The 14894-nt window shown below is 36.1% G+C and overlaps 1 protein-coding gene across 1 annotated transcript in view; it reads left to right on the top strand.

Moving 5' to 3' along the window:
- Positions 1 to 14894, top strand: part of VWA8 (von Willebrand factor A domain containing 8) — a 365156-nt gene that overhangs the window by 244110 nt on the left and 106152 nt on the right. Inside the window, exons 36-37 of the mRNA XM_056109482.1 lie at positions 776 to 857; positions 5549 to 5750. Of these exons, the coding sequence (XP_055965457.1) occupies positions 776 to 857; positions 5549 to 5750 (284 nt within the window). The remainder of the gene's footprint in view (positions 1 to 775; positions 858 to 5548; positions 5751 to 14894) is intronic.

Genomic DNA, 14894 nt, shown 5'->3' with positions numbered 1-14894 from the left:
TGTATTGTTACACAGTTTGCTAGCTTTTTCTGTTTTAACACCGATACTACATGTAATGTTAAATAAACTGCTCAACTTTGTTTATCTAATATATATGTATATATTATGTACATGTATATATATACACATACACACATCATGTGTGTATAGTCTTATACATAAGACTAATGGCTACAGGGCATTGAGCAAGTACTAATTAGGTGCTCTTCATTAACAGAATCCTCTGTATAATGTTTATGATGCTCAGGTGCAATAATAATCCCCCTTTCACAAATGATGAAGGGGAGAGGCAAAGGGTCTCAGATAGATAAGAATGCAGCATGCATAAGCACACAAGGCAATAGAGCCAGGGTTTTACACCTGCTCCATATGATTACAAGGTGGGTACTGATGCTACTATAGTGTGTGTTCCCTACCATAACTTCCAAGGAAGGAAAAGAAAATTCAGATGATGAAACATTTTCAATGAAACTTCGGATGATGAAACACAAACCATCTGGGGAAGATATCACAGACAATATAAAGTATTTGGGTTACTTTCTGACAGTAAAAATTACAGCTGAATACATTTCTGTTGGACTGCCTTTGTATTCCCCCAACAGAAACAGAACTCAGACAGACTAGCCTTGAGGTTAGACCTGGCCAAGGATATTGTCAAGTAATCTCATACTTCTAACCATGTGACTGATTTCATTCCACTCTTGGTAATCTGCATGCTTCCCTTTGGTATCATGCTGCCACTGAATACTCAGCTTCTATCTTGACTCCTTTGCAGATGTTACCCCTCCCAAAACAGCTGGCTATATAGAAGTCACCGATCTTCAATCAAAAAAACTCCGATATATCCCCATTCCCAGGTAACCTGTTTTTGCCTTTGTTCTTAACTGTCTGTCAGATAAAAGAATGAAGTTCTTCCAGGTACTCTGAATAAATATGCTTTTTGCTTGCTTAAATAACAAGTACTTTTTTCCCCATTGCAGTGGGTTCATAAATCTTGTTCTCCATGCTTTAACTGCCAATTTCACTTTATTGTGGAAAAATGTTCACATGTTACATAGGTGCAGGTCTAACACCTTCAAGCCTTCATTTTTCATTTGTTGGTTGAGAAAAGTGATTTTAATATTGAAAAAAAATCTCATACTTAGTAATTTCATGTCATAATTTTCTGAGATAAATGTGTTAAGAATATCAAAGGACTATAAATAGCATTGGTTTTGTGTTGCTTTTAATTATGCTACAGTCTATAGAGTCCTGAAGACTGAATAGCAGCCAAAGGATCTCAGAGATTTGAAATGGAAGGGTGCAGTGCCATTCACTTTTGTTGTCTAGCAGTGAAAGCAAAATATTCAAGTTAGCTAGACTATGGATATCAAAAGGGAAACAATGATGTTCCACCTCTACTGCTGAAAAACACAGTATCCTCACCTGTATATAGCTTGATCCTTTCTAGATGCTTTCATGCCTGGTCTTTCTCTTTAAACCTAAATGTATACATCTTCTACTTAATATAGTTTTCTTCTTATCTTGCCCATATTTAATGCCCCCTTCTTCTAATCTTTCAGTCTGCTAGGATTGCTTAATGATTCCATTTCCCCTCCTCACATAGAGTCCCTCACATTAAGCTGAGGTGACTGAGCCCTTACAACACAGTGATAGTAGCTATTCCTGAAATTCTGGCAGAGGAGTATAGAGAGGTCTTAATGTCAAAGAAGGTCAAGAAGATCAGAATCTGATAGTCATCCCATAGGTCATCAGACTGCCTTTCACCTGTTCTTCCAAGTTCTGGTAGAAAAGATCTTAGAGTGACAGTACTCAGTAACTCCAGACATTTTGTTCTTAGTATCCTTTAACCAGGTTCAAGAAATATGAATAATAAAAACTTTATTCAAAGAAATATGTTTGCATGGTTATAAGTAGGTCTCCTCAGAGCATCTTAATGTATCTTTAATGGAAAAATGGCCTTTAGTAATTTAGAAAAATTCCTTATTCAATACTAATTGTATGTTCACTATAGTACTGTTGTTCAAGTAACAAAAGTTTTTTGTTGAGGTCAGAGCTATAGTACAGTGGGTAGGGCACTTGCCTTGATCCAGATTCAATCTCCGGCACCCCATATGGTCCCCCAACCTGACCAGGAGTGATCACTGACTGCAGAACCAGGAATAAGCCATGAGCACCACTGAGTTTAGCCCAAAACCAAGCAAATAAACAAAAAAGAGCTCTTTGTTTTTCACATTCCTAAACCATCAATTCTTTCAATATTGTTCTTAATTTCTCCCACTTTAGCCCTAGATTTTCATTTTTCTGTTTTTCTCTTTTAATTTCCATCTTTTATCTTTCTATTATACCTATCATAGAATGAACATCTGGAAGAACAGCTGTGTAGATAGCCAGTGCCAGATGGTTCAGAAATACGGGAAAAAGGGATTAACTAGGAAATAGCTGTGTAGTTTTTCATTTAGAGCTGCACCATCCAATAGCAATACAACGCAGGCTATGTGAGTAATTTCACATTTCTCAGCAGTCACATTAAAAGAGTTTTAAAAACCAGGTGAAATTGATTTTAATGTTTTATTTTACCAAATACATGTCAAATACTTTTATTTGACATGAATTCAAAATTAAAAAACTGAATTAAAAGAATGTTTTATATTCCACTCCTAAGTCTTTGAATACATAGCCAATATGTATCTTACTCTTGCAGAACTTCTCAATTTGGACTTGCCCCATTTCAAGCGCCATGTGATTTAGAGTCTGTTCATTGTCAATGTATACTGAGTTTTTCTTGAGATTAACTATTACCATTTTTGGCATATGTGAGATTCAGAGAAAAAACCATCTGGACTTTACTTTGTTGCTGGTTGCTTAAATTTAGCATTCTGCTAGATATCAAGAATTTTCCACTTGATGCCCAACTTGGAGGAAAAAAAGTATAGTAAAATTATATGGCATTGCAGGGGCAAAATGAATACAACACTTAACCATCAGTAATAATATTGGTACTATTTACATTTGTAAAATGATACTGCCTAGTCCTCTATGTGAGTATATTTATGTATATGTGCATATATCTCAGGTTCACTTTAATTCTATGTATTCCACAGAGGCCTTATAACTATATGTAAAAGGAACATACATTTTTTAAAGGTTGAAGCAGAACATACAAATATGTTGTGTAGTTCATAGTAAACGTGATTTTTTAATACTTAAATAACTTACCCTTGTAAATATTTATGGTATCACTGTATCACTTTCATCCCATTGTTCACTGATTTCCTCGAGCGGGTACCAGTAATGTCTCCGTTCGTCCCAGCCCTGAGATTTTAGCAGCCTCTCCTTACTAGTTTTTCTCAGTGCTGCTGTATTAGAGGCTCTTTCAGGGTCAGGGGAATGAAACCCATTATTGTTACTGTTTTTGGCATATCGAATATGCCACGGATAGCTTGCCAGGCTCTGCCATGCAGGCGAGATACATTTGGTAGCTTGCTGGGTTCTCTGAGATATAGATATAGATAGATAGATAGATATTACGGTAGAGAGTTAAATATGCACCCAGTAAATAAGCATCTTTAGTGCTTCTAGAAGAATTCCAAACATCATAGCTTCATGTGAAAAAATTCTTGAATATCTTCAACCATTTATACCTAATTTTTACCCCCTGAAGTAAATATTTTTTTGAGAGAAGATAGGAAAAAAATCTTGGATTATGTTAAATGTTACCATATTTGAGTTCTTAGAGTACTGTAAAGTAGTTCTGAAGTGCTTGGTTATATCCTACTGTTAGTGCCTTCTTTATATAAACAATTTTTAAGATTTATGAGTTTCAGAAAAACTGATTTAGACATTCTGTGTTTAGCATCTACTAAAGCAAACCAAAAATTTTTTTAAAAAAATTTGAAAGTAGACTTGATATATTCCTTAGCATATTATAAGTATCTACATAATATGTTGATAGCTTATCATGCTTATATTACTTGATGGGACCATCACTTTAAAGCACTTAGTTCATACAGAGAATATCAGATATAGAGAACCAACACTGGAAATTAGAGTTTATAAGCTTTGTTTTAAGGTTATAAATAATAGCTGTATCACGAATCACAACCATCCTGTGATTCGTTGATTGCCTCAAGCAGGCCCCAGTAACGTCTCCTTCATCCTAGCCCTGAGATTTTTAAGAAAGTGCTATATTCAAGGCCCTTTAGGAAAATGAGACCCATTATTGTTACTGGTATTTGGCATATTGGGTATGCCACAGGGAGTTTGTCAGACTCTGCCATGTGGGCAGGTTACATTCGGTAGCCTGCCAGTTTGTCCAAAGTAGGAATGAGATAAAAAGATGTCGCGCAGCCGCGAATGTGGCCACGTGCTTCCAGGAGCTGGGTTTTATAGTCTCTGAGTCTTGGCCGTTGATGGGATTACACGGTGCCAGGGGGCCAGTTGGTGGGTGTGACCCCCGCCTACTGGGATATTTGATAGGGTTCAAATATGGTTTGAGCCATGGTAATAGCTGTATATTACACCTTAATACAGATAAAGTATGCAGTACACTTTCAGAGGCAAAAGTTGCATTGCTAAATATAGAAATACATGTTTGAATGAAATGCATATCACTATATCACTATCATCCTGTTGTTCTTCAGTTTGCTCGAGCGGGCCCAGTAATGTCTCCATTCATCCCTGTCAAGTGCAAGTGTAGCCGATGACATACTGGGGGCTCCTTCAGTGTCAGGGGAATGAGGACCATTCATTGTTACTTACTGTATTTGACATATCGAGTACGCCACCGGTAGCTTGTCAGGCTCTGCCGTGCGGGTGGGATACTCTTGGTAGCTTGCCGGGCTCTCTGAGAAGGATAGAGGCTTTTGGGGCAGCCTCTAATCACCTTTACAGGTGTTCTGGCGCCCAATGTGGGGCTCAAACCCACGACTCTTAGATTAAGAGTCTCATGCTCTACCAACTGAGAATGAAATGCATTTCTTGTTATAAATATATATAGTATTTCCACTTAGAAAAGGCAAAATATCTTTTAGAGAGGTATTTAAAAAACATATGCAAAACATCAGCTTTGGCCCTGACTGTAAACCCCTAAGGAGTGAGCCTAGCACTGCAGATATGTGAGTTAAGAGTTGATTTAGAATTCTTTTCTTTTCCAAAGTGAAGGCTGATATTATCCAGGTTCAAAAATACAGGAAAATGCTATTAACCAGGAAATAGCTGTGTAGTTTTCTTCCCTCACAAATGGGAACATTTAGTATCTTATCTTTTAATGTATTTGATATTAGAATTTGTGTGTGTGTGCTTTTTTGGTTCACACAGAGTGATGTTCAGGGGTTACTCTTGGCTCTGCACTCAGGAATTACTCCTGGTGGTACTCGGGGGACCATATGGAATGCTGGGGATTGAACCCAGGTCAGCCGTGTACAAGGCATATGCCCTACCTGTTGTACTATCGCTCCGGCCCACTGATATTAGAATTTTTTACAAGAGCCTAGGAGCCCAAATGGCCTGACTACCATTCGATTGAACATTGTGTTTTCTTTTGCAGTTCGGACTCTCTCTCACCCTACACCACGTGGCTCTCCACCATTTCAGACACAGATGCACTGCTGGCTGAATGGGGCACAGGTGGTGTTGTTACTGTTGATATGGGAGGTCGGATCAGACTTTGGGAAACTGGACTTGAACATCTTCATCGATCACTCATGGAATGGAGAAACATGATTGGACAAGAAGACAGAAATATACAGGTACCCCTTGGATTGATCTTACCTCTTGAGAGGGTCCTATCAGATATCAACTCAGTTCTAGATGTTAAGTTGGAAAACTTCTAACCCAATAACTCATGGTAAAGTAAATAATAAATAACGTTTGGACTCATAATAGAGAAAGTCAAGTTTTCCATCTTGATAGTGAAAAATTAAAAATGTACTCTTGGGGGCTAGCAGGATGCACGTGGCCAACCTGAGTTTGATCCCCAGCATCCATATTACTCCCTGAGCAGTACCAGGAATGACTTCTGAGTGCAGAGCCAAGAGTAACCCCTGAGCAATGATAGGTATAGCCCAAAAACAAACAAAAAGTACTTTTTCCCTGACATTTCTTTAGGTATATCGACTCATTTCACAACATACAAATAGCATCATCCACTTTCATTTTTTTAACTTTAAGCTTAATAGTTTCCAAGCCTACCTTTGCGTCTGTTCTCTCGTGTTCTCCCTTCGTTTTCAGCATCTCTACATCCTACCAAGGAAACACAATACTAGGGATTCAAAATGTGGCATGTTGTTACAAAATCAAAACCATTTGAATTAGAACATCGGACATTTATGGATCTAGTAACTTTTCCAGATGACAACATTTAACAGTTTTAGTAAGTAGATCCAAACCTACTCTGTATAGAAATATGGTCACCAAAAGAACAAGTCCCACAATGAAAAAAAGCTTCTTACTGAAGAAGTGACTCAGAGTTACCACAACATCTAGTTGCTATCTGGAACTAATATGAGCATTGAGGAAGGCTGTGTACCCATAAATACAAAAGTGTATCATAAATTAATTTTGTATAATCTATTATAATTTTAATCGATGAATAACAGGATGATGAATGAATGAATTATAATTTTTAAAAGAAAATTTTTCTGTAAGTATTCTATTTTATCCTGCAAACAAAAGAAAGGTAGGTCTTTCCAGCTGTATTTCTCTGCAGAGAGCTAATTAATAAGAAATTTCAGCAGTCTATTCCATTGGCAATTAATAATTACTGTTTTATGTGGTTATTGTGATTTTTCTTTCAAGAGAATTATAGATATATACATATATGTATTTTTAGTAAATGGCACAGATTACATGCAATACAGATTAGTATACATTTTTCTTATATTCTTAAAAGCTTATGGAAACATTTTTGGATAATCAAAAATTGATGTAAAGAAAAAATCCTAAAGCCTATTAAAGGGGTACGCATATATTAATTTAATGACTCTGTAGCACTGTAGCACTGTCCTCCCGTTGTTCATCGATTTGCTTGAGCGGGCACCAGCACACTGTGATTGTATAATGACCCTAAAACAAATATATTGTTCTAAAGTACACATGTCATTATGTACAATGGATCTGTTATAGCAACAGGCTGAATGTCAGTCACTATTCGTAACAATAATTAGAAAATTAATTGTAGTCCTGGTTCATCTGTTATTCTGAATATTAATTCTTTTTTCCTGTGAAATGAAACTCCTCTCTTTATTATAGTGATTAATGCCTAATAGTAAATGCTATTGTATTTGAATTCATTATATTTTGTTTATATTCCTTAAGTGTTGTAGAGCTCAAAGGTCTTCTTTCCAGTGGTCAGTTTGTGACCTACATCAGTTTTATCTTTCACAACAGATTAACTTCTAAACACTTTTGATTCATGATTTTATAATCATGTTTGACTTCTGCAATATTTAACTCCCGTTCATGTTTTAACCATGTAGTTCTTCTTTTGCCCATCACTTCCCTAACTGTTGTGTATTTTGCATGCCCATCTCCTCAAATAACCGCTGGTATAAAATAGGCCCTTAATATGATCATTTGCCTTTATGCTTCACCGCACTATACTCTTGAAGCTATTTAGAAACAAAAAGAAATCTTTAAAGCTATCACAAATTCTTCATTTGTTTTCATGTAAGTAAATAAGATTGAATGAATACATATTGTTAGAAATAAACAGAATTACACTAACGTTTTAAGAATAATAAAAATATTCAGCTATATTATGCAGTGATTCTCTTACCCTGGGAATAACCATGGAAGGATCATATAATTACTGCATATTTCCAGGAAAATATATAAGCTTATCTCCAGTTCAAAGTTGAGCTATAATAGAAATGAGACTTACTAGGCAATGAAGTTACATAATTCAGAATTGAGTCATAGTTTAATTTGGAAAATTAGAATAGGTGTTATCTAACACTTTCTCCATATATATCAATGTGTACTTATACACACAAACACACATTTCACACACACCTGTATATACACACACACACACACACACATAGGCCCACACACACTCAAAATGAGAAACAGTTGTCCAACTATTCTACTAGTCTACCTTTGTATTAACTCTTTTGTCATATCTCTCTTCCTTCTTGATGCTTGGCAGATAATGAAGCAGCATATTTAATTGTTCTTATTTAGATCAGCTGATGTTATTATTTGGGCTATCTCGCCCTCACGGCAGAGCTTGGCAAGCTCCCCGTGACGTACTCGATATGCCAAACACAGTAACAACAAAGTCTCCAATGGAGATGTTACTGGGCCCGCCCAAGCAAATCGATGAACAACAGGAGGACAGTGATGTTATTATTTACAAGTACTTGGCACAATCAGTTCTTATTATGAATCATTTCAGTAGCAATGGTATAAAAAGCAAAACTGTGCTATTTGCACTTTCTTCCTGTTTGATCTCTTAAGTCATTCTTATTCACTGGGCCTTTATTCTATGTAAGTCTGCTCCTAATTTGTAAACTTGAAAAGAGACTAGGTCCACCATAGCGTTGCTACCAGCTGCTCCTCCAGTCACTGCCAGAGTGACCTGATCTCCATCTAGCGGCCAAATGGACTTACTTTTTGTCTTAGGAATTTAAGAACGCTTTACTCATCTGTAGTATGAGGCAGCCACGCCTACTGACTAGGAAAGTCTTACATACATCTTGTGGATGTTTCTGTAGGTCACAGATGTTCTTTTGAAGGAGTATCACTCCAGTGAAGACTGGACAAGCAACTTGCTCTGGAAAACCCATTATTGACCCCCATCTTTTCCCTGATTCTTTTGCATAGAACCAAAAGCAATATTTGTATCTGTTTTAATTGTGTTATAGACTTTATCTTTCCTGCATCTCAGCCTTCTTTATTAGCTTTGAAGTCATCTGTTTTGGACTTTTTTAGTGAATTTATTTATAATTTTATTTCATGAGTATTGAGCTCTGCATATAAAATGTTTTCATTAATTTTACGTACTTTGATAAGAACATGTGTTTTATAGTATATAACTATAGTATGGTAATCACTGTCATTGTCACTGTCCTCCCATTGTTCATCGATTTGCTCAAGCGGGCCCAGTAACATTGTGAGACTTGTTACTGTGTTTGGCATATCAAATATGCCACGGGTAGCTTGCCAGGTTTTGTCATGCGGGTGAGACATTCTCCATAGCTTGCTGAGCTCTCTGAGAGGGGCGGAGGAATCGAACTTGGGTAGGCCATGTTGGCTGTGTGCAAGGCAAACGCCCTCCGTGCTGTGCTATCACTCCAGCCCAGTATGATAATAGTATGCATTATACATTATTATACATTGAAGTATACCAAATTATGACAGTATAATGTATGATATTTTGCATAATAAAATATATAATTTAGATATAATAAATTATATAACAATTATAAACAATATAACAATAATAAATTATAATATAAAATATAAACCCAGCTCCCAGAAGCACGCAGCCGCATTTGTGTCTGTGCGACATCTTATTATCTCATTCTTACTTTGGACAACCTGGCAGGCTACCAAATGTAAACTGCCCACAGGGCAAAGTCTGGCAAATTCCCCGTGGCGTACCCAATATGCCAAATACCAGTAACAATGATGGGTCTCATTCTCCTAACCCTGAAAGAGCCTTGAATATGGCACTTTTTAAAATCTCAGGGCTAGGACGAAGGAGACGTTACTGGGGCCTGCTCGAGGCAATCGATGAACAACAGGATGATTGTGACCATGATATAACAAGCACGAAGTATCATTAGAACTCTAATTCTAAGATCCATTATTATAAATACACATTGCTTTTAGATTTTTTGAAGCATAGATTATTTTAAAATAATATTTTGCTTCATAGTATTTTCTATGAATCTTGTTGTTTTAAGTTATATTTGGGTTCCTCCAGAAGACTAGCAAATATATACAATAATTTTTTTGGAGAAATCAAATCATCTTATAAAAATCTCCTGGAGACTGTGTGGCAAAAGGCTAAAAAGTTTTACCTGTAACATGTTCTTTTCTAATTATAGGAAACTAATCAGAAGTCAAAGCCTCTATATAGTACTGATAGAATAACTTTGAGACCTTTTCACAGTGTTTCCTTAACCATATGCTTTTCAACAGATAGACTTTCCTCAAACACAGAATCAGACTCAAACTTATTCATCCCTACAAATCAGATAGTGATTGGTACACACTATTGCAATAAATATTAGAAAATATAAGCCTAGCCAAAGAAGCATATATAAAAGACAACTAGTTTATATTAGGCATTACTAATCCTCCTTTAAAGAAAATATTCTTAGAATATGATTAAATGTAGTTTACTATGTTTAGATTAGATCTCTAAGCCTGACTCACTGGTCTAACAGTAAAAAAAATTTTATGGTCTTGATAAAATGTTAAGATATATTCTCAGTTTAGGGGAAAACCAAAATATTTAAATTTTCAATATGCAAGCTATATTTTCTCTAGATAGTCTGAGGAGATTTACAAGTATTCTTTATAAAGAGCATAGTTTATGTTATTCTTCATTCTTTGCTTTCGTCAATAATTCTGAATAGCAGTCTAAATCAGCACCTTTCATGGCTGATTTTAAGCTTCCAAAGATTAACTCTCTGTTCTAAAATTCATGAATATTTAGCAATGTCTCTTGCAATCTGATACAATATGCCTCCAACATGCCACTGACTTCATTAAACCTTTAATCAACTTTCCAAGGAGAGTTATTATAGTTCTCTAAATATAATACATATCAAGAACGAGGCGATGAAAATGTACATGAGGAAAGAAAACCAAAGAAAAAGGAAAGTAGTACTCAAAGAATGAGATAGAGTGGTGTTATCTCTGAGAATTGTTGACGCCTATAATTGTTGTTGTAATTACAGACTGGCAGTGATCATGGACCCAAAAGTTGGCTTGAGTAAAGAATTGTAGAGAAGTTTGTACACATATAGGAGGCACTGTACTAAGGGATAGAGGCTTCCTTCCCTATAGACACGACTTCAGTATGAAATTTCTGGTTGGTTTTTATATTTCTTCAGAAATTTATTTCCATTGGAATATAACTTTACCAGTGATTGCTAAATCCAACTAAAATGAAATCAGTTATCCCTCAAGCTTGTGAATTTTAGAGAGGCCATGAATTTTCATGAACTTTTGGTACATATTTAGCAAGAATGATAACCCAAATTGTTAGGGAAATCATGGGCATTATACAATTACAAGTAGTACATTAAAAATAGAAATACAGGAGCCAAATCTTGCCACTTCTAATCAATATAGTACTGAAAGTATTTGCCATAGCATTTAGGGATGAAAAAGATATTAAGGGCATCCACCTAGTATCTACCAAAAATCTCCCAGAAACAATAGATTAGGTAGTAGAGTGGCCAGTTACAAAATCAATACTAAATGTCTATGACTATTCTCTATGCAAATAATGAAAGGGAAGATGTTATATTTAAAAAACAGTCCCATTCACAATTGAGCCTAAAAAAATCAAGTACCTCAGAATCAGCTTAACTAAGGAGGTAAAGGACTTGTACAAACTACAAACTACAAAACACTACTTCAAGAAATAAAAAAGGACACGGGGAAATGGAGACACAATCCCTGCTCATGGATTGGGAGAATTAACATTGTCAAAATGGCAATACTCCACTCCCAAAAACATTAAACTAATGGGAATACATTAAACTAAGAAGCATCTGCACCTCAAAAGAAACAGTGACAAAGATACAAAGACAGCCCATGGAATAGGAAAAACATTCACCCAATACCCATCTGATAAAGGGGTTAATATCAGGATATACAAGGAACTGGTAAAACTTTATAAGAATAAAACAATCAACCCCATTAAAAAAAATGGGGGAAAAGAAATGAACAGAAATTTCCTCAAAGAAGAAATTCAAATGGCCAAAAGGCACATGAAGAAATGCTCTACATCACTAATCATCAGTAAGATGCAAATCAAAACAACAATGAGATATCATCTCACACCATAGAGACTGATATACATCCAAAAGAACAAGAACAACCAATGCTGGTGCAAATGTGGGGAGAAAGGAACTCTTCTTCATTGTTGATGGGAATGCCAACTGCTCCAGCCATTTTGAAAAACAATATGGACATTCCTCAAAAACTGGAAATTGAGCTCCCATTTGACCTAGCAATACCACTACTAGGAATATACCTTGGGGGGCCCTAAAACACAACAGAAATACCATCAGCACTTATATACTCATTGCAGTGCTATTCACAATAGCCAGAATCTGGAAACAACCTGAGTGCCCACGAACAGACGATTGGATTAAGAAACTATGGTACATCTACTCAATGGAATACTATGCAGATGTTAGGAAAAATGAAATCATGAAATTTGCTTATAAGTGGAGAGTATCATGCTGAGTGAAATGAGTCAGAAGGAGAGGGACAGATATAGAATGATTGCATTGATTCATTTGTGGGATATTAAAAAAAGTAGTATGAGACTAATACCCAAGACCAGGGAAAACAGGGGCCAGGAGGACTTATCACTGGTTGGAAACTACCACAATTTTGTCTGGGGCAGAGGACAGTTAGGATAGAGAAGGGACCAATGTGACAACAATAGTTAGAAATGATCATGCTAGACAAGAGCCATGTGTTTTAAGTAGGTAAAAGGATATACATGATAATCTTTCAGTATCTGTATTGTAATCCATAATCCCCAAAAGGGGAGGGGGATGAGGGAGAGAAAGAGATATGAGAGAGAGAGAGAGAGAGAGAAGAAAAGTGGCTGCAATAAGGTCATGGTAGGTGGGAAGGAGACTGAGGACATTGGTGGTGGGAAATGTACACTGGTGAAGGGACAGGTGTTGGAACATAATATGACTGAAATCCAGTCATGAACAACACTGTAACTGTATCTCACTATGATTCAACTGAAAAAATAATTTTCAAATACTTCCATGAATCGGGGCTGGAGAGATAGCACAGCAGGTAGGACATTTGCCTTGCATGTGGCCGACCCGGGTTTGATTCCCAGCATCCCATATGGTCCTCTGAGCGCCGCCAGGAGTAACTCCTGAGTGCAGAACCAGGTGTAACCCCTGTGCATCACCAGGTGTGACCCAAAAAGCAAAAAAAAAAAAAAAAGAAAAGAAAAGAAAAGAAACTTCCATGAAAGAAAGAGTGGGTGGGAGGGAGGTAAAAAAGGGGGGAGGGAGAGATACAGGTGCCAGTGAAATAGTACAGAGATTCAGGTGCTTGCTTTGCACCTTAATCCCCAGCATAGCATATGGTGCCCCAAGCACTGCCAAGAGTGATCCCAGAGCATAGATCCAGGAGTAGGCCCTGAATATTGCTGCTGTGGCCACTCCCCAAAAATAAAATCAAAATCAAAACAAGGATAGAAATACAATTATATATGGCATAGCAGTGCTTCCATAAATAATGAACTGCATATGCAGTGAAGTTTGCTTCATGTAGTCTTGAATGAACTGTAGTGAGTTATACCTGTTAGATTAGTATGAGTAACCTCTAAAACATTGCACTCTGATGAAACCATCTAATAAACCTTTCTTATAAATTTTTCAACATTAAACAACACATAACTGTGTTGTCTAGCTTTCAAGTTTTTGAACAATCTTACCTTAGGCAATTGGTTTTTATATTTATTTCCACTTATTTCACTCAGAAGGGAAAAACATCATTGTTTGACATGTTACTTTATCTTACTTTATCCTCAGTGTATATGGTTTAGTAATGCAATCAGCAGTTAATATAGTAATATTAGCAGTACTTATATAAACATGAGAAAAACAAATTAATTCGATAATATTTGTTGTCTCGGAGAGCCCGGCAAGCTACCGAGAGTATTCGATATGCCAAACACAGTAACAACAAAGTCTCCAATGGAGACGTTACTGGGCCCGCTCGAGCAAATCGACGATCAACGGGAGGGCCTTTACCTTTACCTTTACCTTAATATTTGTTGTAAATTGAGATGTCAAGTGCAATGCATATGTCGAAATAACTGGAATATTTATGATTCTGAGCTCATGTTTATATTTATATATATTCAACATATAGCAATGACTATAGAATAAGATGTCAGATACAATGTGTGTCAAAAAAACCTCTAGTATATTTATGATATCATTGTTTATTCTTCTATATAATCAACATATAGCAATGGCTATAGAAAGACCTTGAAAATATACTTATAGGTAAAATAATGATTTTATTTATGAATACAGCCTGTTGTTTCTGAGCATACAATTGAGTGGTCAAACATGAGTTCTGATTAATGTTCCACCTTGTAATTTTAGCAAACGATTTTTTTCTCTCCAACTTTCATTCTCTAATTATAAAATAATTGTACAGCACAATGTTGTTGAATAAAACAAAATGTGTTCATGCCTGGCACATAGTAAGTGCTCAATAAGCAAATTAAAATGGAAGTCTGGAACTTAGTTAACTTGGGAATAAATAGTTTTTATGCTTAGATTGGAACAGAGTCAAATTCAAAGGATACTATGTTAGATAAACACTTAATATTAAACCATGACCAAGTGAATTATAGGATTGATCATCTTAGTCTTTAAATGTGAGGTTTATTTATAATCCTGTTTAGTTAGGCCCAAAGAAGGACCTAAAACCACGGTTTGACCTAAACCTGTCAGCTTGAAGAAAAGCAGATCATTGATAGGACTTGTCAACAGACGATTATAGTGGTTAGCCATAATCCAAAGATAAATTAGAACATGATCGAAAAACACATAGCAAAACATAAATCATCTCTAGCCTTAGATCTGAGAAGAATGATGTGCTAGTCATTTTAGAGCTTTCTTAGTTTTTCTGTACATAGTATGCTCTTTTGTCTT

The sequence above is a fragment of the Sorex fumeus genome, unplaced genomic scaffold (genome assembly GCF_029834395.1).
Source record: "Sorex fumeus unplaced genomic scaffold, SorFum_2.1 ptg000008l, whole genome shotgun sequence".
Taxonomy (NCBI): Eukaryota; Metazoa; Chordata; class Mammalia; order Eulipotyphla; family Soricidae; genus Sorex; species Sorex fumeus.
The sequence above is the reverse complement of the archived record's forward strand: the minus strand, read 5'-3'. Positions and strand labels throughout refer to the sequence as shown.